Raw genomic sequence first — 19,966 nt, forward strand, 5'->3', positions numbered from 1 at the left:
GAATTTTCTCTTCTCCGCTACAACTTTCCTTTCACCTCCCTCTTCCCCAGAGCAGGGTAGCCTACGGGGCTCAGCCCTGGTTAAACTCCCCGCCTTTTTTATTATTCTCTCTCTGCTGAAAGGCAGAGAGAGAACCTTGCCTTTAAGTGAGAGAGAGAGTGAAGGTTTGAAGATGAAAGGGTTGGAGGTTAGCCACACTAGCGTTCAATTTGTTACCTTGCACTTGCACTAGATATAAGGAATTATCTAATAGAAAGAAAAAAAGGGAGAGAAATGACTAGCACTACACGCACACAGAAGTACAAACGGACTCCGAGGCCTGAGCTTGTATAAAACCTACACGCGACTTCAGCGCTTCAAAATGTGATCGGTAGAATCACGACCTCGCTACCGACACCCTGAGACAAGTCAATTGAGAGTCGGTCTCGGTGATTCTCTGCCAAACGAAATAAGGTTCGTGAGAGTTAGCCGTAGGTCGGTAAACTCACTCGTGAGTTGACTCACTCGGACACACTCAGACTCAGATGAAGCCGTGAATGTGAGTCCGAGTGAGCACAGATGAGTAGTATTTTCGTGAATGTGAGTCCGAATGAGCAAAGATGAGTAATGTTTTCGTGAATCTGAGTCCGACTGAGCACAGATGAGTAATGTTTTCGTGAATGTGAGTCCGAGTGAGCAAAGATGAGTAATGTTTTCGTGAATCTGAGTCCGACTGAGCACAGATGAGTAATGTTTTCGTGAATGTGAGTCCGAGTGAGCACAGATGAGTATTATTTTCGTGAATGTGAGTCCGAGTGAGCACAGATGAGTAATATTTTCGTTAATGTGAGTCCGAGTGAGCAAAGATGAGTAATGTTTTCGTGAATCTGAGTCCGACTGAGCACAGATGAGTAATGTTTTCGTGAATGTGAGTCCGAATGAGCACAGATGAGTATTATTCTCGTGAATCTTAGTCCGACTGAGCACAGATGAGTAATGTTTTCGTGAATCTGAGTCCGAGTGAGCACAAATGAGTAATGTTTTCGTGAATCTGAGTCTGAGTGAGTACAGATGAGTAATATTTTCGTCAATCTGAGTCCGAGTGAGTTCAGTTGAAGAAACTTCCGTGGGTGTCAGTCTAAGTGAGTTCGGCTCCGGAAAATTTGGTAAGTCTGAGTCCGAGTGAGCCCAAAGCGCCAAATATATTTCTAGAGTGCGTCTGGGTGAGTTTACCTTTGTTTTACTGACTTAAGGAGTCAACTCACCAAAAAAAAAATGTTCTGGCTATGCACGTTGCCCATGAAAGCATGGGGAACGTCACAATATGCATTCGCATTTCCTCACGATTCCCTTCGGCGAGGCGGGGGCATTATTTTTTTGTTTATACCTATGGCATTTACTTGCCTGGAGTCCGTGCACTTGTGCCCTTGCCCAGTAATCTGTGAAGAGGTGAAGAGTGTAGACATATGACTGCTGGCGAAAAGGAGAAGCAAATTAATAGTGCAGCGCCTCCTGGCGCTGAATTTAAAACTATACTTCAAACTATACTTAAGACCCCTACGCGCATACTAAGGCCTACCCCAAGACTCTGTTTTAGGACCAATTCTTTTTCTGATATTTGTTAATGATATATGTTGAATAGTTAAGTCGCCTAATCAAATGATATTGCTTGCAGATGAGTGCTTGATTTATTCCCCAGTGACTAGTGATAGTGAGGAAATTAGTCTGAAAAGGCACTTGCAGGCATTAGGTGAGCGGTGTAAAGAATGGGATATGGAAATAAACTACAGTAAGACAGCATTCACGCGTATTTACTCAGGTATAGGCGGAAACTGTCATTTATGTATCACATCGGAAATCAACCGTTAAATAATGCCGCTTCTTTCAAATACCTATGAGTTAGTACTATATATTTACACATTACAGTGGCACTCACATATCAATATCAACTGTTATAAGGCGAATAAAAAACATTATTTACTCAAGAAAAAACTGGAACGTGCCACACACCGGACGCAAAACTAACTGCTTACAAGACATTCATAAGACCAGCCTTAGAGTATGCTAGTATTGTCTAGTCATCTCGCTAGAAGGTTTTGAGAACTAAAATCAATAGAATACAAAAATTAGCAATCCGTTTTGTATTTGGTGAATACCGACGCACAATCTGCATCACGGCCTTGTTAGAGTCCTTTGGACTATCGTGGGCGCAAACATCACCTAGCTCATTTTTTTTTTTAAGATTTTAAGCAGGCAAACAAAAATAAACAAGGATTTATATCTTCTGCCACCTGGAAGGCGATGTGATCATCTAAATAATAGCAGAGCTATTCAACCCTATTTCACACGCACGAATGCTTTCCGCCACACCTTTCTTTTTTCAGACGCAATCGAAATGAAGAATAGCTTGCCTTATCTTGTTGTTCGACAAACAACGTCAGTCAACTTTAAAGACGCGTTAGACAACTTTCTCTGCAGTGATAAGCGCTAAATTCTGGTACCAGCACTAGTTTCTCGATTTCAATCGGTATAGTCACTGCTGTTTGTTCCTTATTTTCCTGGTGCTGATTATTCATCTGTTATTCCCATGTGCTATTGAATACTGCTTTATTGTGTGAATAATATGTATTATGCGACACCCTCCTTGTAATGACCCCAAGCACGGGGTTGACAGTATCAAATAAGTAAACAAAAAACTAGTGTTGCCAAGTTATTTTGTGTGTGTGTGTGTGTGTGTGTGTGTGTGTGTGTGTGTGTGTGTGTGTGTGTGTGTGTGTGTGTGTGTGTGTGTGTGTGTGTGTGTGTGTGTGTGTGTGTGTGTGTGTGTGTGTGTGTCATGTGATGTTGTAACCCTGAACGTGTGGCAGCTTTTGATGACCCTGTTCTCTCACTGCATGTTTTAACTGCTTGAAATTCATTCCTTCAAGAACTATGGAGCAGTCGGCGCCTTATTTGAACGACAATGTCGTCTTACGTCATATCAATAAAAAATAACTGAAAGAGTGAAGAAGCCTTCAAAAAAAGTGGCAGGCTCTTTCCTCCTACGGTCCATAGAGCAAACAATCCTCTGTTGACGCGTGATCCGTCGGCCAAGGCGCAGTTTTCTCGCTACGCGTGCCTTGTTATATATTTATACCGGGCGGACGAGAAGAGGAAGATGTCCTTTTCCGTCTGCTGCAGGCAACCATGTTGTTTGGCCCTCTCTACTCGGGTGCTTGTCGCGCTTGTGACAGCAGCTATCGTCGTCTTAGGCGTGTAGGAAATAAAAAGAAGTAGGCACACTATATGTGTCCGAAAAGCGGTGAACAAGTCTTCTGTGTACACTGCGTAAACGTTGTAAGAGCTAGCGGGCTCCTTGATCTCGTGTCGCCTTACTTTCTCTGCATCTCATCCTTCTTTCACCATATTATGCTCATTTCGTTTTCGTTCAATCCTTTTCCACCTCAATATTTCTGGCCTGTACATTTGTTTCTCTATGTTACCCATTTATGCTTTCACGTGTACTGTATTCATCTTCTTTAGTGCTTCGTTTTTTTTTTTCCCTTGGTTTGTCGTTTGTCTTTCTCTCTTTGTTTTGTTTTCGGTGAATGTTGGCCGCCAATTAAAGCATTAATTTTGAAATGGTAGAAAGTGGAGCTGTGTGGCTGGGATTCACCAGGCAACGAACTAAGGCGTGCAAGAAGACGGGCGCAGGAGAAGAGCAACCCAAACATGTCCGACGCCCTCGTATAGGGTGTTTAAGCTAACTTGCACCAACTATTAAAAAAGAACACACAAAAAACAGAAGGGCTATGCGCGTTGAATTGGCCCAGAATTCTTCTGAGTCATATAGAGAGCGTCGTGATATTTCTCTCAATACGCCAAGCTTGCTATTTAACCAATATTGCTTAATTAACATATGGAATAATAACTAGGGCGCTAAAAATATCTCGTGCCAGAGTTGTAGCGCTTGTTCAGAAACCTCCGGTTATTTAATGCAAACGCAAATGCACTGTTTAAAATATTTATCAATATTTTGTTTCAGTACGCGCCAATTATAAAGGTGCCGGCGCCAGTTGCCGAAAATACCTCTTATGTAGGTTCGTGTGTGCGCTAGTAGAAATAAACAAGGGGGGGGGGGGGGGGGGGTGAACCCTTCGTTAGGCTACGCCGATGAACGTGGTCATTACCAGTTGGCACAATACACTTTTTTTTTTGCTTCAGTCATGTTACAATGTTCTTTCTATCCATGCATGCTCAAAAGTATATTTTGAAATTCGCGCTAGACATTGTTGGTCGGCCAGGCATGCAACCTCAATGAACTCTACAGCAGTCGTAAACACACTGAGCAAACTGAAAAAACGGAATACTAATAAATAATTGTAAATCTATATTTGTTTTTTTAAATATTGTATCTATATTAATAAAGTAAACATTATGCTTCATTAGCTCATTCTAAGCTGAAACCTGGCCACAATGTACTCACTTTTTTGCGTCAAGATGGCGGCGCCCAGAGCGTTAAAATGCTGTCGAAATCTTCCTCTCGTTGTTATTCTCGGCGCAACCGGGACGGGAAAGTCCAAGTTGGCCATTGAAATAGCGTCCAAGTTCAATGGAGAAATCATAAGTGCCGATTCTATGCAGGTGAGACGTTGCCATCTCGTGCGTCGCGCTCAACTGGTTCGAGAGCTGTACGGCGTTGTCTGCTGCGAGCCAACTCACTCTGAGTAGTTGTGTGGTTTTCTGTGTTGTCCTAAGGCGCCGTGTTATATCGGTTCGTGAACCAAACTATTCGCTTGCCTTCACCTGATTGATTTGAACTGCCCCCTTGTTGACGCAAGTGCTAGGCTAGCTAGCCAGTAGTACAACGGCAAGTGATCGTTTTCGCTTTCTGAACCTATCGCTTTTTGAGTCCCGAAACTATTTTATTATTCTCTGACCAAAAAAAAAAAAATGGAATGTATCAAGGGGCTAATTTTTTTGTTTGTTAGGACAACCCAATCAAATCAATCGAAAATGTAGTCGAGGATAATGTAGGGCTCATTATTTGTAGTCTTCAACTGCTTAGATCTTTGATCTTCAACTATTCTCTCCTGTTTAGGTTTACAAGTCACTTGACATCATCACAAACAAGGTGACGCAAGCGGAAAGGGACGCTGCTCCGCACCATTTACTCGATTTTTTGGATCCTCTTTCAAATTTCACTGTGGCCGACTTCCAAAGCAAAGCTCTTGGAGTTGTGAGTTTCGTTTTTACGTAGCATTTCTCTTGGATCCACAGTGGTAATGAGCTGAAATACTAAGGCTTGCGCCTATGTGTCTTAGTTTTTGCATGGTGACACCGACATTTCAAGCATGCTCCAAAATTATCCCCTGCACGCGCGAATTACGATCAACTGTCTGCAAATGTGTCAAATGTGCACGACGAACATAAAAACCGCCCCGTGTTACATTAAAAAAAAAAGTAGTGTAGTTATATGTTGCCTTGTGTGATTTTTGAAATCTTTTCTTAATTAGCGTGTAATTACTTATTTAATTATTCTGCCGCCAGCCGTGTTGCATTCTTGCATAAATAAAATCAAGTCATGTGCTCAATTGCATGTGCAGTTTGTTTTTGATTGTATTCAATTGAAACAAAGAAAAACAATACTTTTGATGTTGGGCTTGGAACCTGGCATGTCAAACATCGTAGTGCTTTCACCAGAGTGACTGGCTCCAGTCATATACAGCACATTGAAGTGAAGCGACAACACGTGTTCTATTCAACTCGTGCATAAGGAATGTTGCCCTTTCTTGCCAACTAGTCCAAGGAACTAGCAAAATATAATTTCATCCACGTATGAGAACATTGCGCCTAGAGGTGTTATTGTCGCCGACGTCAGCGTCTTTCCAGCATTCCACCTTTTCTAAATATGTTGAGTGTGCTCACTTTTTCCGCATAGAGCAAGAGTTTGCAGTGAGAACTGCACCTTGAAGGAGTACTGACACGAATTTTAAATATTTTGTGATTGTTGTTCCAAGTAAGAGCACGGGTTTCGAGAACCCTAAAAGGGGTAATGCTGTGCCTGAAAATGCATTGCATGTACTTTCAATACGACCACTTTAAAAAGACAATTTTGTTTTCTATATTGAGGAGGTGGCTTCTTCATGATGTATCATGATAGTGTGACATAAAGTGGACACGTCATTTGTGACGTACTTGTGGCAAATCTGTCGTCTGCTCGTGATACACGAGAACAACGACGAGTGCGTTGTCTCGAGCGACCCCTACAGTGCTTTCTGTGGTTCAGGCAGCATGCTGCGCACAAGGTTTATGAACTCAGTGCAACTGTGTTGTCTCATCGAGATAATGTCCATTACAATGGGGCTGGCTTGCTGTTGCTCTGCGATAAAAATGTTAAAATCAAAGAAAATATTTCAAATGTGTTGGCTGACTTCGATATTTGGAGAGCGTTGACACTGCATGCCAAGGAATCGAAAAATGTCCCTTTTGTGATGTTTTAAATTCATATTAATGCACTTTTGAAAGAGTCCTGGCACCAATTTTCAGAGGTTAGTTTACTCTGCTGTACAAATTTCCTGGATAGGGAAACGATCAACTTTGTGTAAGCGTGCAGCTCAGTAAAAGTTTATGAGATGTTTTATTTTGGCATTAAATTCAATTTCTGAATGGCGCTCCTACTGACAGTGACACTATTGTGACAACAAGCTACAGTGTTAATTCTGCTGACTTCACACACTATTATGGCTATTTGTAATGAGGTGAGGCACTAAAATATCCAATATAGCTGATTGTGTGTCTCCAGAAGAGCCACGGAGCAGATCGTCTATAAAAGCATTACGAAATCTTGCGCGAGAATGCGACAAGAAGCTCATATATCGTTGTGATGTTAGGGTACACTACAGATTGAAACTATCTTTGAAAACACATGATTACTTTTTATGGTGCCCTCACTCTTACCAGTGCATTTGCTAGGCTCTTGAGGGCTCGGTCGTTCCTTTGGCGCAAAAAAACTACAACTGAAAATTTTCATGTCATTGTCCCTTTAAGCTGTGCGAGTTGGATAAACTCATATGTTAACAACCAGGCGGCCAGTTGCTATAGCATCTCGTTTCACTTCCTCCACGCTGTGATCACCGAATCAGATGTCCGCACTGCTGTTATTACAGATTGACAACTTGGCCATACGCAAGAAGCTGCCCATCATCGTCGGCGGCACCAACTACTACATCGAATCCCTCTTGTGGAAGATTCTCGTTCGACCAGAGGTACAGTCGTGCTTTTTCTCAATGTAAAGGTATAGCTGCCCGCTGCTCTCGATAGATCGCCCATCACTCCTACTGATCTCTTTGAAATGCATGCCCGAGGAACAAAAAATCGTGTGCCTCTGCTACCGCAAACACCAAAGACCAGCGGTGCTGGCAGAAGCCCAGTGTTTATTTATTTACAGTTCCTTGCAGTGTCCTCGTGGGGAATTCTGTAAAAGGGGCAATACAGAATATAGACAATAAAGTTATATATGTGTGTGCTTACGTAAAATATTTCTTACTGCAGGAGATACAAATGAACTTATGAACACATTAATGCAAAATATTATAAAATTGCAAGGTACAGTGTGTGAAGGTATAATATAAAAGATCATTTAAGAGTAATCATTTAACCAGAAACAGGGCAACGTGAAATAAAAACTGACAAAGTAGTTTTCTGCAAATAAGTGTACACAAAGACAAAAACAGGTGAAAGAAAAAAAGACATCGGTAACAGTACTATACAAACGAATGAATATAAAAAAGCCATAAATCAGATTTCTGTGCACAAATATTTTTAGGGGCGAAGCTCCTCTTAGTCTCACCTTGTCATGCGTTACGCGCAACCGAGAGAAGAAGAGACGAGAAAGAAAAGAAGGCAGTATCTCCCGAACAGTATAATAGACGGCACATACAAACTGCAGTTTAGTGAGGATATTATAGATGGCGCTGAACCGCTACTCTCCAATTGGCTGCTGCATGACCTGTGCCTGGGTATTTGGGAAACGAATGCCTCTCTCAGTGTTTTGGATAACCGCCATACGTGGCAGATCATTGGTGGGGCATGGACGAAGCAGAGCGGCGAGCGCGTTGAAGACGCTTGCGCTCGGCTTCTTTGGCTCGTGTCTCGTTGGTGTTACCCGCACGTCGTCTGCATTCTCGAATGCGATCGGACGCATGCACGGAAGAACGGACACCTGGACGAGCGAACGGATAGACAGACAGACGCGTTGCCCCACTCATCATCATTCATTTCCTCGATATGCTGTGATTTTTTTAAGATTGTCACGAAACTTTGCATGGTCTCGCTCTGATGCAAGATCATTTGGCAGATAATTCCTCATACTTATTGTTTGCGAACGAGCTGATGGGTAGAAAGCATTAGTTTCACTGCACATACATACGTGATCATATGTCAAGTTGTACCAGGCCCCACACATAGGTTAACTTGTGCTGGTTTCTCGCAGCTTCGCCGGTCAACAAGGCAAGTTCACGAGCCTGCCAATCTTCATTTCTTTGCCTATGTATGCCTCAATCTAAACTGAGCACCTTCTCTTCAATGAAGCTTGGCGCCAGCTTCTCTAGCTCTCACTTCAGGATCAGATCACTACAGCTTAGCAACTTCTTCCTTAGAAGAACCGGCAGTAGTCTTCACTCTTGATAAGCAGACACCACGTCACTTATTTCTCCATTGCAAGAAGAACGATTGGCGAGGTCAGCACATGGGTTTTATTGGACAGCAGTGATGTCAAACCACCCTTGTCCAGGGCACTGCTTCTTCTGTCTGACTAGTCTACAAGCACCCTCGCCGTGCCACTACCTCTCTCCCTCTCTGTCTCACATTCACTTTCTCCCAGCTCAGCTAAGCTGCACACTTGACAATGAAAAAAAAACCTTGCGAGGCTTTAACAGCTTAAATAATGCATGTTGCTGTGCGAGTCGGTCGTACATCATTAAACGAGGTGCTACACCCATCCTCGTTTACATTCTCGTCTGTGTCTACTGGTGCGTGCAGTACCTTGTTTTTAATTCTAACAGCTTCATTGTAGAAAGAGGCAGCTGTGTGCGTGCAACCCCAGCAGTTAGAGAGCCTTCATAAATTACATCACGGCGAGATAGTTGTATGTATGCTCTCTACTAGCAGCTAGGGTGCCTCAATGCTCCACGTCTCCTGCCGCTCAATGCAGGGCGACAACATCTGCGCTATGTTGGTGCCCACTTCGCTGCTACAAACGGCTGGAGTGCAGTCGTAAAAAGCTTTCGTGCATTGGGGAATGCAGCATCTAGGCTTCTTTTTCAGAGCGCAGTGACCAAGCCCCTGTGCGGGCTTGTTCTGGCACAGGCGCAAGGCACGAACAAGTCATCAGATGGGCAATTTCATGTTGAACATGGCAACAATAAATCTCACCCTTCTGCACGGAGTGGCGGGGAAAGAGAAGCATTGAGGTGCTCTACCAGTGGGCCATACGTTTTGCAATCTAGTTACCCAAAAAAAAAGGAGTCTGAACGGGTGGCCTTGCAGTGTTGATGATTGCCGTCGCCGGTGGGAGGGCTCAAACACCAGCACAATTGCTTCCGTTTTTTATCTACGAATCTCGCTGTCTGTGCATTTTGAATTGAAGATGACAGATGCATGACACAACTGCCAGAAATACCCCGACAAGAAATTAAGTGTGGTTGTGTGTCAAACACAAGAGGCTAAGAGGTTGCTTCAAAACTTTAGAATCATAAACTTATCATCTCCCCACCTCCCCTGCTCTCAAAATATCCGCCCCCAAACATTTTCTGGAAGAACCGTATAATGTAGTCATCTGCGTACAAGTTACCATACTCCTGTGTACACATAGAAGTAATCTGGAACTTTTTATTTTTTTAACTCGCAGCAAGAACCCGAAGACCAAGTTTGCTCCGACAGCAATCGGGTGCTATTGAGGGATGTTGTCGACTCGTTTCTGGCAACCAAAGCTGACGTTGACAGGGAAACCAGTGATGCTGTGACCACGCTCCTCAGTGACAAGCCTGACGATGCCAGTCTGGGGGACGTCTCCACGGAGCACTTGTACAAGTGCCTCGAAATTGTCGATCCGGAACGCGCCGCAAGGCTGCATCCGAAGGATCGTCGGAAAATCGAACGGTAGGGTTGCCTGTCCTCGCCATAATTTAAAATGTGTGCCTGGTCTTCTACTGACTGAGATATAACACTGCACTTCTACTGACTGAACGAAGTGTATGACTAAGGGATAGGAAGAGTGATGTTGACAGAAACATTTGTGACAGAAAATTGAAAACTTTTTGGGAGCGGCACAAGGAGCCACTTACTGACACTGCGTGCATGTTCTCGTGCACTCAAAATGTTCACGTCCAGACGAGAGACAAATTAAACATAAAGTAGCTGCTAAAAAAAATGAAACAGTTTTCTCAAGCGATAAATTCAGTGTGGATTGTGGCTGCCGTAATCATGCAGTCAAGAAGGTTCAGGCATCACATGAAGCGTGCAAGCTGAAACCATACCGAAATTGCACGTACTGGTAAAAATTAAAACAAAAGAACACATTTTAGTTTGCCCTGCCTCATTCATTGACTGTAGGTACATAAAATGCTTGTGCATATAAATTTAACACATTTAGTGCACCAATAAGGAACCAAATGAAAATGATCTGCTGTGATATTACAAGAAATTTTGAATTAAAGCTTGAATGAGTTGCAGATTTTTGTAGCAGTAGCGTCATAATTCCTGCAAAACTCGGTGCTGGTTGTATACAGATATATAGGCGCACACAAATACACCTTAGAAGGTGTGTCAATCACATATGCGTGTTTGTATGTGCTGTTTTCCAACAACTCAATGGTTAAAGGTTTCAATGGTTAATGTGTGGTCATCATTGCTGCCTGTAGCAACAGAATTTTGCAGAAACAGAATCGCAAGTTGGGTCAGTTGGTGGATGTTCATTGTAGCGTAATTGACAGTGCAATGGGTTAGATACAGACAGAAAGATGAACATCAGCACTGTGTCCTACTTTCTGTCCTTATCTAACCCGTTGCGTAGTCAATTATTTTAAGAACTTTGCAGGGCTAAGGAAATGCCTGCAGGTCAGTAGGAAGAAAAAAGTTGAGAAAGAGTATTGTGCAGTGCAACAGAAAAAAAAGAAAGAAAAATAATAGTCTGTCTTGCATGTACGCGTCAAGCTTTTCTTGTGCCCATTTTCCTCATGAAGGGGAGAGGGACTCCTAATTTTTATTTTTCTATATGCTTGATTGGAAGCTCAAATTGAGGTAATTCCACTCAAACAATCCGTTTAAAAATCTCGTTTACTCTATATAAAATACGTAGAATTGAAGAAAAATGTTTGTTGTGGTGAGACAGAAAGACAGGCCACACTTTTTTTACGAACATCTTCATTTCCTCGTTATCATTTTTCAGGAGCCTTCAGGTCTTCCAAGTTCACGGTCGGCCGCATAGTGACATCATCGAAAAGCAGCAGCACATGGAAGGCGGCAGCTCGCTCGGCGGACCGCTGCGGTTCCAGCGGCCGTGCGTGCTGTGGCTACAGTGTGATCAGAACGGTCAGTATCACTCTCACATTCGCATGTCAGAACCTGCAGAGTCACGCCTAGTAGGGTTGCCACTTGAGTCGCACGAAAAGCAATTTTCACTAGGAAGCTGTGTTAGTCCGACCTGTGAGGTCATCTTCATCGTTGTAGTAGTATTAATATAAAATTATAATAGTAATAGTAGTAGTTGTGGTGATAGTAGTAGTAAAAGTAGTAGTAGTAGTAGTACAGGTCACATGACCTGAGAGTGGAGGGGGTAAACGAATAAATAAAATGAATTGATGATGACCATGCTTGAAATGTGTAAGCACACATTTTTCATATCTAAGAGCAGGTTTACGACACTGTGTGATCTTGCTTAGCCAATCGTGTACACTCGCACACTTACGGCTTTGCTGTCCATCAGTTTTTACGGCATGGAACTGGCTTAATGGAATGAAATACAAATCAGATATGTACATTTTTTCAATAGCAAACAGTCATTCCTACAGTTATGAAACGTGGCATTCCTATCATAGTGTATTCATGGATTTATCATTATAAATGCACAAATTGAGCATCAGAAACTAATGGTCAATATTTTCACATCCAAAAAACTCCTCAGATAATTAACGATGTTCAGCATCTAGCCAGTATAGTCTGACTTTAAAATGAAGCAGGTTACAGCAATATACACAAGCTCTCATCTTTGCACATGCACAATGTCTTTGGAATTTACTCGTTATTTTTTCATGAGTACCCAGGAATGTGGATGAAAAAACAACTGCTTACTTCTTTGCACAACTGGTTTGTGTGTCAAGCTGGGTAATTTTTGTTAACCTTAACACAGTGCTGGACGAAAGATTGGATGCCCGTGTGGATGATATGATTGCCGCTGGGCTCATCAAAGAGATGGAGGAGTTTCACGAGCGATACAACAAGCATCGCATCGACCACAATCTGTGAGTTGTGGTCAACGACTTAAGCCTATAGCCGAACCCAGATAAAGTGTATTTGTATTCTACAAATAGATCTTGTTAAACCTATCAATCCAGGAAGTTACATACACCTTCGCTAGAGATGTAACTTAGGCACAATACAAACTTCACCCTGTAAAGCAACGTCTGTGGTACAGACTGTAAAAAGTTTACGGACGTCGTAGCGAGTTGCAGAAGTCTAGGGGTCTTGCGATATCTAAAAAGTGACAATCGGGAGGTTAGTCTCTTATGACCGAGAGCTGTGTGGCATTGTGGGCTTAGTCGCACATGCCAAGATATTAAACAAGCAAAAACAAGTGCATATTACTGAAATTATAACATTTCGGTGGTCCATTAGCCTTTATTACTTTAATTTTTTCAGACGAGTTTTCTTACCTCTGTGTTCTGGTGTGTAGCTCCACTTAACGCACCACCTTAAAGCGCCCTTAAACCATGCAAAGGCCGAAAATTAACTGTGTTGCAGTTATGCACAAGTCCAGCAAACACATAGTAGCTGTAGGAATTTTTCGATATGGTGTCATAATAGCATAGTTTACACACACTACAGAAGAGATCACCTCTCATTTCGTTCTTTCCTTTGCTATGCTTCATCCGCTGGCTGTTCTCTCCTCGTGGCCAAGTGCTCCTCCTCACCATGCTAGGAGGAAAAGTGGCAAACGCACACACTAGTAGACATTGTAGATGACACGAATAGACGCCAATGTCACTGCGACCATTGAGGATTACCATAAGGCCCAGAGAGGAGAAGAGATTGTTTCTTGGAACTTGTGGGCTCATAGCGCTGCCAAGTTTTGCATTGTGTATCATGACAGCACTCTGAACTCTATGTGCACGTCTGTTTCATATGTTGAAAAAAATTTTGGAGGTATTTTATTGGTTAATATATTAACGTCTTGAATCGGGCTGGTTGACACGTACTAACTTTGAATGAAGAAACAGCGCTGGAACAGGATGAAGACGAGAAGACACAAACATGGCATTGTGACAAAATGTCAAAGGCAGTGCTGCCACATGGCAGGTGTAGTCACTGCGTGCAGTTGATAATTGGCTGCAATTGCAGGGTACCATGGTGTCATTTTCGATCAACTGGAGGCATTGTCTTCCAGCTAGATCAAGTTAAAAATGAACTTCAAGTTGAGGCTTGTTTGAGAATACAAGGGTCGGAACATTCCGGGGCATAGCTTGAGCAAGTCCTTGTGATTTTGGTGTTCAAATGTAGAGAATGTTGTACTTTTCTCCAGGGCATCCTTTTTGTTCTGTTCTTTCTTTTGCAGAGAAGCTGATTACACAAAAGGCATCTTTCAGTCTATTGGGCTTAAGGAGTTTCACCGGTATCTACTCATGGACAGCGAAGAGAAGGCCTCTCCGAAAGGACAGAAAGAATTTGCCCACGGTTAGTCTAAAAAATTCTCGGTGTTGGTCTAAACGTTTTAAAATTAGTAGGCACAGTTTCACCTCATTTTTATTGGAACTATTAATACTGTGAATGTAGCATCATTGTAACCTGCTATTTCTCATGAATGCATGTTTATTAAGTGGCGATACGAGAAAGCTTCAAATTTTTTATTATTAGGGGATTCACCGCAGTCCTGTATTCTTCTGACTTGACTTTTAGATTTCTTTGTACAAATTACGGTGTTATTTACCTGTGTGCACTGTTTTCTTTCAGGGCTGTGGCTTATGAAGCAAGTGACAAAGCGGTATTCCAGAAAGCAGAAAAAGTGGATTACGCAGAGGTTCTTGAGGAGTAAGTCTACACACACGCCTGGCAGGAAAACCGAGAAAAGCATTCAACAAATTTCAATATAGAAAAAGTAGGGGTTTGATATTCCATTTGATTTGCTCTGCAATCTTGCTATTTGAGTCTATTCGAACTTCCCAAAAGCAAATACAGTGAACGTCATATTATAGATAAACCTTTCTAATTTTTAGTACGTTTCACATCATCACACTGTCGTATCTTGGCAAAGCTGCTTTTCAAGCTCTGTTATTATAGAGATAATATACCAGATTCTAGAGGTAAAGCTGGGCCGGGAAAGCTTTAATCACCAAAGCACTGACATTTTAGATTGTTGTCATTAGTACCATTACAATACTTAAAAGAAGCACTAAATAAATGCTCATATTCTCGCAGCATAAATTATGAACAAATGTGTTTGCATATTATAAACAAACCAAAATTTCGTGATGTTTATATCAACTACTTTTACTCAAGATACAGTTGCCATTTATGTAATTTGCTGTGTGTGAGAAAAAGCGTTTACAAGTTTGTTTACTAGATGGCACCACCATCCTTGTACCATACCAACATTTGGGAGCGGGGCCGTGCGGCCGTTTTTGCCGGCGTGCTTGCACCTTGTCGTCCGTGTTTTTTGTTGCCATGAGACAACAACTCGACTTTATGTGACAGTCCCTTACTGCAATACAACAGAGATCCACGAAACAGCAAAAAATGCCAAGGTTTATTGCAGCTTGCAGTGGCAAGTGCAAGGGTACGTCACCCGAAAACCGAGTATCGTTTAATCGTGGCTGCACCAGGGTGGTTATAGGTTTTAATGCATAGGCCGTTGGTTAACTCCATGTCTGCTACGGTCGCAAATGTATTGATTAAAAAAAAAACACTAGTTTCAACATGGAACTGCTAGATGTGGCAGAGCTGGGGGCTCAACTAATGCTGTTTTAGACCTGTAATTATGGCAGGAAGTCCGAAAAAATAGATGCCAACGATTTTAAGCATTTACAATTTCAGATGTTCTTATATATCGTTGCCACAACGCAGATTTGAAACTCCGGACTCTGAGGGAGCGCTTTCTTGACCGCCGCATCTGCTGGGCTTCCACAGAAGTTGTAAGAGAAGAAGGGGCTGAGGAAATAGCATTTCTGTCTTTCACGTATAAAGCGTTGTCGGCAACACTTTGTTTGCACCAAAATATTTACATAAATACAATTCAGTCTCTGCATTGCCTGTGTCTTGATAAGACAACTACGAAACACCACCCTGCCAGTGCTTCATCAACCTAGCGAAAATAAACACTTTCATGCAGCTACCTCATGAAAATATGCTTACGAATCCTCTCCAACTTTTTTTTTTCCGCATTCTCGCTTCAAAGTATTAGAAAAGTATTCTAGAAATACTCAAGAAATGTTTGAAAACTATTCGACTCGATGTCCACTCGCGATAAAATGTTCGAATTCGCTTCGCACCCGAAACTTTCCTATTCACACAGCTCCTAGGAAAAGCTTTGATTTATATTATTTATTTACATATTTTTTACAATATTTTTGCGGTCCAGCCAGTTCAACCGTACTGAGAGTGTCATTTCACTTTCCAGCCCCGGACCGGCAAGTGCCGCCTCTGTACAGCCTAGATGCAACGGATGTCTCGTTTTGGGACGAACGTGCCAGGGACAAGAGTTTCGAAATCGTCAGAGACTTCCTGGAGGTAGAGCAGACTCCTAGTACTAACTGCGAATCGCTCACAGGGAGTTGCTTCTTTATTGGAACGAGTACCTCTGATGTGATTTGTTTTGTACTTGAATTCTGGAGCCCTGTTCATCCTTTGAACTTTTGTTAGGTTAAACATTTTTGTAAATTCAGATGTCTCATGAGTCGTCTGCTTTTAAACAAGTCATTGCACAGTACAAACATGGACAAGAGCTTTAGGTACTGCATACACTCACAGTTTAGTATTGTTGAAAACTCATATACTATATGTTTACCTCACAGTCTGTAAATTCATTGTCTAAGCGCATGCTAAACACTTTCTTTCATACTGATACCATCTGAGCGAGGTATTACTGGCACAATCATCCGTCTTGCACAGTATCATCTCTCTTGCTTGAAAATGGTTTCTTAGCAGGCATGTGGACGATCAATTTGCATGCTGTAATGTAAAGATCTCAAACTCGCTTCAACCAGTGGGCCGCAGTCTCGAAATTTAGTCCCCCGAAGGCCAGGACTGTGACAGGGAGTTCGAGCAAAATGTCACTCAACATTGCCATTTCAAAGAACGGCTTTCCTATACTGCATATTGGGGTCGTTTGCAAAGGGAATTTTACGTCGGGCTTCGGGAAATGATAGTGATCTTCGCCGTGACTAAAATCTGAAAATCAATGGCTTTCCTAATGAAGCTGTTTACTACTGCTGCTACTACTAGTACTGCTGGATGCCGATTCTGAAGTTTAGAGTTTTTATTCCACGGGTATGTTTCAACTCGGAGACCACATGTGGTGCTCGCGAAAAAAAAAAAAATGCTTCGTGTTAGTCCTGTCTCTGTAGCTCACCCGAACACATTATCAATCACAAAAGGTCAGGAAAAAAATCCAGTGTTATTTAGCAAGGCCACAAAGCTTTGTTTGTTGTGAAGCCACGGGCTGCTACACAAAGGTCCGCAGGGTGTGTTTTTGAGACCCCAGCTGTACGATATAAACAGACATAATGTATACCTGTTCTTCTGAATAAGACCCAGTCGCAAGTCTCTACCAAACTTTGTGCGCTTGTAATCCGTGTTTCTATTGTACAGCCGCTTCCCCTATGATGTACGACTGACTCCCATAATGATATGCAATAATGAAATGCCGGTCTCTCGTTTCTTTCTTGGCTCGGTCCGAAATTTTTGCACATATTTGTTCTTCTACAGGGCAGGGAGCCTAGCCACAAGCCAATCCCTCTACTTGAATGCAACAACGACAGACATCGGATGTTCACTTGCGACATCTGCGACGTGACGACGATTGGAAGCATCACATGGGAAGGTGCGCTTCGATTCCTCGGGGTAGCATTCATTTGTTGGTGGGACTTCGGGGTCATTTCACCGCCACATGATTTTCAAGCGAAGCTTATAGTTTGCATAACTCAATGGCTTCATAGTACGTGGAGAACCCGGCCGTGATGAGTGTGCAGAAACACAGCCCTCAAAGATGTGCTGGTCACGAACATATTCGTATGCACCGTTTTCTCGTAATTCATGCTTTCTCGATGGTGGGCTTGTTGGCGATCAGTCGTCTCTGATACTGCAAGATGACCAACTATCGAAATGACCAGGTATTTCACTTTAATTTACCTGGAATATTACACTGCTACACAAATGAATGAAGGCCCAATTACTGGCATGGAGGAAGGAAAAAAATAAGAGGGAGCGTAGCGCAATGCCATACAGAGAGAAAAAAGTTAGGTTGGGCACACACACGCCCAGCTTTGCCTACTCCCATTATTCCAACAAGGCAAGTGCTCCTAAAATTTGATGTAGTTATTTCTGTGAAGTAACAACTACAAGGCAAGAAAAGCAATATTAGGAATTATCACGCTTTGCTAGTCTAAATGTTTTCAAAAAAAATTTTAATTGCTCGTGATGTGGATGGAGCTGCCCATTATTTTTACACTTGGTGCAAGATCGTTGCGTGTTTGCCCTCCTCCTCACACCATTCTCGCAACGATGCATTGAAACCAGATGTCTTGTTCATCTACCCTACTGACAATTCAATTTTTGGTCCAAGCGTCTGAACTACAAAAAGCATCCTGTATCTTTTAGACCTCTTTTTTTTCTTGCTTCCAGCTCACTTGAAGTCCAAGAAGCACCACGCATTACTAAAGAAGCAGAGAGAGATGCAAGCTGATGAAGAAAGGAACAGGTAATGTGTTGTCTCTGATAGGCGTTAGTTTTTTCGCAAACGTTCACTCCTCTTGCCGATGGACGGCTGTCACAGCTCGTCGGTCTCCAGCCACCAACACAGTGAGCTTGGTTGTAGTGGGCAGACTATCAAAAAGTGATACATAGTGGGAATTAACTGTAAAGAAGCTGACTTGCTCTTGCATCAGTGTGTAAATCACTGCATGTATTGCATATTTCTTTTACCTTTAGCAAGTGTTTTGAGGCTCAGATCAGGGCTGATGCAGCCCTGACATAGCACTGATGTGAGCCGGGCAGACTTCTTTGTGATCCCAAAGCTAAAAATAAACCTCGGCGGTCGCCATCTCTGCGACACTCTCGCCATCCAACAGAGTTGCAAAAGCCCGACACAAAACTGTCTTGGAGGAATCTGACATCATTCGTTGGGGCTGCTCCTGCTTGGTCACGGATCAAAATTCAAGATGGCGCTTCTAATGTGATGCTTTATTAAATATGCGTGCATTCAATGTTTTCATGCACCCTTCTCGGGCAAACGAAAATGGTAAATGCAATGGCGAAAAGGGGAGAAGGGGGCACTTATTTGGAATTTCCCGAAGAAGGGAGGGGGCGCTCGATCTATACGTTACAGTATTATGTTTCGATCAGATCGCTAAATTCTCTTTACCAGAACCAGGAGGCCTATTATTTGATAAACAGATCCAGTGCGCTAAATGCCAGTATCTGTTGCCACGTTGCATGAGATGGTGTAGCTTGAAATTGTTTTGTGGCCAAGCTAACCACAGCTTTGGCAATTGTCCTTATTTCTTGCCTCTTCTATTTTGATCATGTATAGCTGAGTAAGCAATGCTGCTGTTCCACTCGGTGCGAGCTAGACAACGACAGGAGGCAAGCCAACTTCTTTGCCTCAACTGTTGGTAATGCCTTATGCCATTAAAAAAAAAGATTAGTGAGAAAACAAAATAAGGTATGCTAAAGCAAGTTAGAGAGCGAACGACAGTTGGGTTGTGGGAAGAGAAGAGAGATTTTAAAAAACAACTGGACAATAGTGCAAGGATAGAGCACGCACCTATTTTTGTCATCCACTGATTGAGCCGCCGTATTTTTTTATTTTGGGTCACTTTTCGAAGGGAGCACTTTTGGAATCATGGTCACAGACCTCCTGGTTCCTTAGAATCCCGAGTTCAGCTCTCGGATGTTTCAATTTCGTGCAGCTTTGCACACCACTTGTTGAATGTTTATGTAGCATGCTTTTTTGGCAAATGTATGAGGCACCACTGTAAGTCGCGTGCCTTCGTCATTTTAAACGTTCATTCTGGCATACTTCAAGAAAGTGAACGGTGCGTTTTACAATTGTTATGCTTGGCATCTACTGGAGTTTGCTTGCTGGTGTTGTGCAACTGTCATTCTTGAATGCAGTGGCACCGTGTGAAAAGTGGTCATTTGCGGTTATTTGAATGTGACACGGTGTATTTATGCAACTGAGGAGTGTTTGACTTTTGCATTGACATATTGTGTTAACTATGCAGGTTGTTAGCAAATTGGCAGTAAAACTGATCATAGTTGTCTTTATTCTTCAGGAATTCTTCAGCAGAGGAGCATGCCAAGGCTCTGGATGCAGTGAGCTAATTTGTGAATACATCCAATTTTCTGCATAACTAACGACTTCTGCAACGTTTCCGACGTCGGCCTTACATTGTACCATATTTTAATTAATAGTGGTAATATTTATTTATGAATTTCCAGCTAGAAAATGCACACATTGTTATTTGAAAGCAGCCTAATAATAGGACAGTTTTTATTAAACAAAGGCTCTGGAAAACAA

At 42.4% G+C, this 19,966-nt stretch overlaps 1 protein-coding gene across 1 annotated transcript; it reads left to right on the plus strand.

Annotated features, from left to right (window-relative positions):
• Window positions 1–4,445: 4,445 nt before the first annotated feature.
• LOC119163635 (tRNA dimethylallyltransferase) lies at window positions 4,446–19,966 on the plus strand. Its single transcript, XM_037415676.2, has 12 exons — window positions 4,446–4,602; window positions 5,060–5,197; window positions 7,128–7,226; window positions 9,869–10,119; window positions 11,408–11,550; window positions 12,368–12,479; window positions 13,790–13,908; window positions 14,185–14,262; window positions 15,848–15,957; window positions 17,155–17,269; window positions 18,070–18,145; window positions 19,722–19,966. Exons 1-12 carry the CDS (start codon window positions 4,459–4,461, stop codon window positions 19,768–19,770), a joined length of 1,434 nt encoding a protein of 477 aa, XP_037271573.2. The 5' UTR covers window positions 4,446–4,458; the 3' UTR covers window positions 19,771–19,966.

This window comes from Rhipicephalus microplus, chromosome 9 (assembly GCF_043290135.1).
Source record: "Rhipicephalus microplus isolate Deutch F79 chromosome 9, USDA_Rmic, whole genome shotgun sequence".
Classification (NCBI taxonomy): domain Eukaryota; kingdom Metazoa; phylum Arthropoda; class Arachnida; order Ixodida; family Ixodidae; genus Rhipicephalus; species Rhipicephalus microplus.